The sequence below is a fragment of the Gekko japonicus genome, unplaced genomic scaffold (assembly GCF_001447785.1).
Source record: "Gekko japonicus isolate JY-2015 unplaced genomic scaffold, Gekko_japonicus_V1.1 scaffold2881, whole genome shotgun sequence".
In the NCBI taxonomy this organism is placed as follows: Eukaryota; Metazoa; Chordata; class Lepidosauria; order Squamata; family Gekkonidae; genus Gekko; species Gekko japonicus.
In genome coordinates, this window is record NW_015160313.1 from 1 (window position 1) to 7,917 (window position 7,917).

At 47.4% G+C, this 7,917-nt stretch overlaps 1 protein-coding gene across 1 annotated transcript in view; it reads left to right on the top strand.

Annotated features, from left to right (window-relative positions):
• Positions 1 to 273: 273 nt before the first annotated feature.
• The window catches only part of CDHR1 (cadherin related family member 1), a gene marked incomplete at its 5' end in the record, with an annotated part of 63,427 nt that continues 55,783 nt past the window's right edge, over positions 274 to 7,917 (top strand). The window contains one exon of the mRNA XM_015416744.1: positions 274 to 406. Coding sequence (XP_015272230.1) covers positions 274 to 406 — 133 coding nt within the window. The remainder of the gene's footprint in view (positions 407 to 7,917) is intronic.

The window sequence follows — 7,917 nt, forward strand, 5'->3', positions numbered from 1 at the left end:
TTCAGATTAATTTAATTAACGGTGATTTAACTGCCTCCTTAAAAGTTTAAATGCCCCCTGAACAAAAAATTCCTGGCTACGGGCCTGGTCCCATTGAGGGGGTCAGATTTGTGTTCAGGCATCTGGCGAAGAGTCGGACTCAACTGCGCGACTGAACAACAACAACAACAACAATTGCCATTCAGGGTCTCCAGCCATTGCATCTTACTAGTTCCCTAGGAGTCAAATTGGAATGGAGCCTTTCATTCATCAGGGCGACAGGAAATGATGTAGCCATAACAAATTATGTTTCTGTTTTGTGGCAGGGAGTGAAGACTCATTTGAAATAAACAACACAACTGGAGCCATTTCTGTTGTTACAAACCCAATTAAACTGAAGAAAGAAGTGTATGAACTGAAAGTTAAGGTATCTTTTTCCTCTCGTCATTATATCGGTTGAGCTGCATTGTGTCTGGATCGCTCTCTGATGGATTTACACTGTGCAGAATTTTCACTAGTGTCAATGAAGTGTACTCTTACACTAGAACACTGGTACATATGGAGCTGGTCTGCTAGGCAGCTATCATTTTAAAGAAACTGACGTCGTTGCTGCCACTGCTGGCAAATGGTTGTCTTGTACCACGGGCAAGAGATTTTGATCCCTCAATCTGACTGTCAGAAAATCCTCCTAATAAAGACTGAATTTTGCACACACACACAAATCTTAGAAACAGTGGCAACAACATCGACCATATTTGAGCAGTTGCGACAGTACTAAAAGCATAGCAATAACACACAATAACACCTCAATGAGACACAATTCTTCCTTGCAGCAGTTCCTTAAAACATCTAAAAACATAATAACATGTTAGAACATTCCCTGAAATAAGAATTGTCTTCACCTGATGCTGGAATGACAGTAGGTTGTGCACTGGGAAAGTCTTTCCAAAGAAACCTATTCCGATATCGTGGTTCCACCATTGGGTGACAAGCAGGGGCATCCACAGAGTGTCCTCTGATGAAAGATGGGCAGGACTATAGGGGAGCAAGGAGTCCTTCAGAGACCCTAGTCCCAACCCTGGTTATTCCCTATATATCCTCCAGTTCTTTTGAATCCTTTTGGTGACTGTACAGATTTGGAGAGTGGAGATAACTAACGATCCAAGCATACATTAACTGGTGATCTGTCTGGGTATGCATACTAGGCGCAACCTCAGAGCAGGGGGGCCAAAGCCCATTCTGGGAACAAAGTAAATTCGCCCGGAACTGAAGTCCCTAAGTACATGAGACAGACCTTGCAGAACGATATGCTGGGGATTCTAGGCAAAGCAAGCCAGGAGCAAATCTACAGGATGCCAACTGACTACAGTACAGGTAGTCAACCTGGTCAGACAGACAGAGGACATGCAATGATGGACAGTTCTAGGGTTGCCAGGGCCCCCCCCAGCCACCCGTGGGGATGGGAAGGTAGGGTTGCTTGCCAGATCCAGGTTGGAAAACTCCTAGAGACTGAGGGATGGAGCCTGGGGAGTACAGGGACTTCATGGTGGTGCCATGCCATAGAGGCCACCCTTCAAAGCAGGGAACTGATCTCTGTAGTCTGGAGATGAGCTGTAATTCTGGGGATCCCCAAGTCCCTCTTGGAGGCTGGCACCCCTAAGCTAGACCCGGGGAGACCACTATGAAGAACTAAACTAGCAATCCCACTGCAAAAACAGCTTGGACTCCCAACGTGAAACCTGTCTGGGGCTGCGATCCGACATGCCGTTTGGTGCGGAGGGGAAGCGAGCCTATTCCAACCCCCCCCATGGAAATTGACACCGCATTGCGTGATCACACATCCTTTGTCGCTGCGGGCTCAGTCCGTCACTACATGATCAGATGGCACATGCGAGCACATGGTTTTTCTTTTTCCCCTTTGTTTCCCATGTGCATAAATGAGGAATCACACCTCCACATGGAGGGTTCCCCATGGAGTATGCGGTTATGCGCATACTGCTAAGCAAGGGGGGAAAACGTCACCGGGTTGGGATGGAATGAGCAGACCATCCCGGTAGCTGGAGTGAGTGCATCCGTAGCCCATCAGCAAGCATCGGGACTAGACTTTCCCCGGTGTCTTTTAACCCCGCTTCTGTGGCAAGGCAGCTCGGGGTGCCAATGGCTGCAGGACTTTTCCCAGATGTTGCTGTCTGATCATGCCCTTTAGATCCATCAGGCATTTGCAGCCGAGTCAGATCTAAAGGCACGTCTGACCACAGCCTGAGTTTCTCAGGAGGTTTTGCTAGATAGACCCAGCAGCCAGTCAGGCTACAGATGATCCAGGAAAAACTAAATAGCTAGAAGAGATGGAGCTGGAAAAGTCTAACCCAGAGACTTCATCCTGGCAGAGTCAAGTTCATAGCTGTCTCTTCAGTCCCAAATATCTTTTCACGTTCCTTCCACAAGGGTTACTTTGACGGCGTAGTGGAAGCGTGGTGAAGAAAGCAATCCACAATGTGCTAGTGCTGAACTATATACAGTGGTTCAGGGGTCATTTCGTAGAAAAAGAGCTAGGGGAACTCATTAGCATAACTCATTAGCATATGCCACACCCCCTGCCATCAGGGGCCTGGCGGTGGACCTACAAGGCCGGCAGGAGTGCGAGGAAGCCCCGCCAAGGCCCTCCCTGGCCCCAGGCAGGCAGGGGTGGGGAGAGGCGGGGAGGAGGCAACTTACCCTCCCTCTTCTCCTGCCTCCTCCTGGCTGAATGAGGGCCGAAAGCAGGGTGGCCGGAAGCAGGGGGCAGGGCTTCATCGTGTGCCCCCCCCACACCTCACCCGGGGGAACTGCGATCTCCCACGTTCCCCCCGAAATGACCTCTGCAGTGATTTATTTACAATATAATACATACAATCCAAGTCAGCATCCAAGTTAGAATCCAAGTTCTCAGGCAGACTAACAAAGTGCTTCGCAAGGCATCCAATTCAGTAGAGTGATTCTGTACAAGCAGAGTGCACAGAACATATACAGAGAAGCACCAATCACAGCATAGGGCTGACTCACTGTGACTCCAGTGAGAATGATGCAATCTAGACCTGGTGACAAGTCACATTACTCCAGCTCTGTCACCTACAGATCAAGAAGATCTAATTGACTCACATACCTGAGCTGTCATCTTGCCAGCAATATAAAACCATATGCTGACATACTTACGTTGCAGGAGAGTTATAAAAACAATTCAATAAAGGCCAGTATAATACCTGCAATTAACAGTGCAATAAAACTAGCTTATACAATGAAATAAATTAAATAAAAACAAGATCATACATCCCATAAACTGGATTTCATAATTAGAGACTTCCCTTTTAGAGAACAATGAAATAAAAGACAGTATGATGTGTCCAAAAATAATGTAGTAGAAAGGGGGAGGGAAAGAAAGCTGCCTATATCCACAAGAAACATGAGAACCCATTTCCCTTTACAGAAAGTGCACTTCCTGCAGAATTCCTGCTAATTTACAAGAGGGCAAAAGTTAAAAAAAAGCATCCAAGTTAGAATCCAAGTTCTCAGGCAGACTAACAAAGTGCTTCGCAAGGCATCCAATTCAGTAGAGTGATTCTGTACAAGCAGAGTGCACAGAACATATACAGAGAAGCACCAATCACAGCATAGGGCTGACTCACTGTGACTCCAGTGAGAATGATGCAATCTAGACCTGGTGACAAGTCACATTACTCCAGCTCTGTCACCTACAGATCAAGAAGATCTAATTGACTCACATACCTGAGCTGTCATCTTGCCAGCAATATAAAACCATATGCTGACATACTTACGTTGCAGGAGAGTTATAAAAACAATTCAATAAAGGCCAGTATAATACCTGCAATGAACAATGCAATAAAAGTAGCTTATACAATGAAATAAATTCAATAAAAACAAGATCATCCATCCCATAAACTGGATTCCATAATTAGAGACTTCCCTTTTAGAGAACAATGAAATAAAAGACAGTATGATGTGTCCAATAAATAATGTAGTGAAAAGGGGGAGGGAAAGAAAGCTGCCTATTTCCACAAGAAACATGAGAACCCATTTCCCTTTACAGAAAGTGCACTTCCTGCAGAATTCCTGCTAATTTACAAGAGGGCAAAAGTTAAAAAAAAACCACAACCCTGGTATTCTCGCACAAACATGACACAAAGCCATGGTTTATTTTGTCTAAGGCTAGTTTGTGAAAGTACAATGCAGCTCACAAACCATGAACTGGATTCCCCTCCCGTGCAAGAACCTGGCTGGTATCCCAACCTGTGTCACCATGTGGTCAAGACTGGGGGACCAAACAAAATCAAGCTAAGATGTCTGCCTTCGTGCATCAAGCAAAACCATAGTTAAGGCTAGGAGGAGAAGGGATTTTCAGTGATATGAAATTCTAATGCACCATGTACTACTATAGCACATCTGTGCATTTTTCTTGTTGGGGCACATCAGCTTTGTTGCTTAGAATCTGCTCCCATCACATTTAGAAGCCAACGCAGAGTGGAAGACACCTCAATGTCAGACTCGGCTGTGCATTTTGCATTTTACAGCTCGCCTGTCGTTTGGGAGAGGAGGTTCCTCTCTCTCTCGCGCGCGCTCTTTGTCACCTTATCGATGCCAAATGTCCTGGCTTCTCAAATGTCTGTGGTTGAATCTGCATTTGCATTTTTAAATCAGTTTTGTGCTGCTGTGACGCCGTCTTTCTCTATGCTTATTCAAACGTTGTTTGGAGATGATTCTTTTAAAGCAGTGGGGGAGGTGCAATGACAGTGGAGCCGCCACTAGAAGGTGATAAACATATGCAGATGTGCAAAAGTATGCTAGCACTGTTGAGGTGTGAAAATGAAACCAAATGTAGGCAGATTTTTAGAAGACGTAGTCAGAAGGCTGGGACACCGGTGGGAAAGACAAATGCAGATTTGACCTGTGGTCCTGTTGTCCTTACTATGTAAAGGCTACGTGCCTAGCGGGGAAGGGGGAGGAGCTGACGGTTAGTTCTGGCAGGCAAATACCATGGGGTGATTGGGTCCTGATCTTTAGTGCCTTTGCTTGAATCCACTATCCCTACAACATTCGCATGTTTAACTTCAGTCCTAACAATAGATGTGTCCAGGATGGTATCTATCAACTGTCTCAATAAAGTTAGCTTTCTTCAAACTGGCTGGTGTTGAGAACTGATTTAACCAGGAACCTGACACTCAAGTCTGTTTCTCTTCTATGCTTCCCCCTCCCCATCGCGTCTCAGCCTTTTTATGATGACCCCCAGAGGGTTTCCAAGGCAATGATGGGCCAAAATTTTTTGATTGATTTGATTTGATTTGCATCCCGCCCTCCCCCACGAGCGGGCTCAGGGTGGGTCACAACATTGCGTTACACATTTCATTAAGTAAACATAATAGCATTAAGACATAAGATATAAACCATAAAGTTTTATAAGATATAAAACATAAAGATATGAAACATAACGTTCACAGCGTCTCCATCACGACGCTAACCTGGGTGTTGCCAGGTCTGGGATGGAAAATCCCTGGAGACTTTGGGGGTGGATCCGGGAGAGGGCGGGGTTTGGGGAGGGGAGGGGCCTCAGCAGGGTCCAAGGCCACAGAGTTCACCCTTCAGAGCAGCCATTTTCTCCAGGGGAAGCTGACCTCTGTCCGTTGGGGATCAGTTGTAAAAGCAGGAAATCCCCAGGCCCCACCTGGAGGCTGGCAACCCTATGCTAACCTAGGTGGCAGTTAATAACAAGCAGTTTTCCAACAATGCTCTGTTCACCTCTGTTGGGCAGGGCAAATTGTAACGTGCACTGTAAGCACTGCGGGCAGTGTGAGCAGGGGAGGCCAAGATGGTTGGACCTCCACAGCCTTGACCAAAAGCCTGGCAGAACAGCTCTGTTTTTCATGCCCTGCAGAATTTTAATAAGTCCCACAGGGCCATGATTTCAAGTGGGAGCATGTTCCACCAGGAGCGGGGCCAGGGCAGAAAAGGCCCTGGCCCCGGTTGAGGCTAAGCGGATTTCTTTTGGGCCAGGGACTGCCAAGAGATGTTGCTCTGCAAAATGTAAGGCTCTCCGGGACACATACGGGGAGTGGCGGTCCCATAGGTATGATGGTCCCTGGCTGCATATGGCTTTAAAGGTTAATACCATAACCTTGAACTGGATCCGGTACTCAATTGGCAGCCAGTGCTATTGGTCCAACACCAGCTGAATGAATGTGTGTCCACATTCCACATGTTGCACTAGCTGCAGTTTCTGGATCGGGTTCAAGGGCAGCCCCACACAGAGTGAGTTACAGTAGTCCAGCCTGGAGGGGACCATTGCATGGATCACTGTAGCAAAATCCTGGGAGTTGAGATAGGGAACCAGTTGCCTGGCCAGACGAAGATGGTAGAAGGCTGACTTGGCAACAGTAGTGACCTGGCATCCTTGGAAAGTGAGGAAACCAGGATCACCCCTATAGGCTCCTCACCTTTGGTGGTGGCATCAACAGCACCCGCCAAGAGTTGGGAGCCAGATGCCTGCTCTCAGACCCCCACAGTTCCGGCAACAGGACCTCTATCGTCGCTAGAAGTTACATTTTTGGTGACTTGTGTCTGGGGTTCCCTGACAGGGATACCAGGCCTCCTACAGCAGAAGGCCTTCTGGTATCTGGTCTCTGGAGTTGCCACCAATGCTCTCTCTAAGCTGTAGAGTCTTGTGAGCAAAAATTCTACTTTGTGAGCTACTGGCATTCTACCTTGTGAGCTACTGGCATTCTACCTTGTGAGCTGCTAGAATGATAAAAGGGTTGGAACACTTTCCCTATAGAGAAAGGTTAAAGCGCTTGGGGCTCCTTAGCTGGAGAAATGACAACTGAGGGGTGACATGATCGAGGTTTATAAGATTATGCATAGGACAGAGCAGGTAGAGAAAGAAGTACTTTTCTCCCTTTCTCACAATACAAGAACTCGTGGGCACTCAATGAAATTGCTGAGCAGTCGGGTTAGAACAGATAAAAGGAAGTCCTTCTTCACCCAAAGAGTGATTAGCACATGGAATTCACTGCCACAGGAGGTGGTGGCAGCTACAAGCATGGGTGGCTTCAAGAGGGAATTAGATGAGCAGAGGTCCATCAGTGGCTATAGGCCACAAGGTATAGATAGGAACTCTGGATCTGGGGCAAGTGATGCTCTGTATTCTTGGTGCTTGGGGGCGGGGGCAACAGTGGGAGGGCTTCTAGTGTCCTGGCCCCACTGGTGGACCTCCTAATGGCACCTGGTATTTTTGGTCACTGTGTGACAGAGTGTTGGACTAGATGGGCCACTGGCCTGATCCAACTTTGGCTTCACTTATGTTCTTAAGTTGTGAGCAAGTGATTTAGTTACTGCATAAATTAGCTTGTTCTGGAGCCATCCTTCTTGAGCTAGGACAAAAATCTGTGAGCCGGAGGCTAAAAAACTGTGAGAAAATGGCTGCTTTGAAGGGTAGACATTATAGCATTATACCCTGCTGAGGACCCTCCCCTCCCCAAACTCCTCCCTCCCCAGGATCCACTCCCAAAACCCCCAGGTATCACTGGCATCTCAGGTGCTGGTGGGAGAAACTGGGGAGGGGGGACACATTGCCAGCACACTTGCATCACTTCTGGTAAAAACCAGAAGTGACATGTTAGATGTTCTAGCATTTTGCAAAAACTCTATGGTAAAATTGGAATTGGTGTAAGAGCAGCCACACTATGCCTGGTGCATTACGCCATCCTTCTCCCCCCCCCCCCCTTTTCTCTACCCCCCCCCCCCCATTTCCTTCCAGGGTTTGCCAGCTGCTTCCTCGGTACCCTATCCCCAACTCAAGTTGCGTCCCCTGCGGTCACACAACAGCTCCGGGGTGTGTGTCATTTTAAAGGTCAAAGGGAGCACTTTTCAACTCGGAACTGTGGCTTAGGAGGA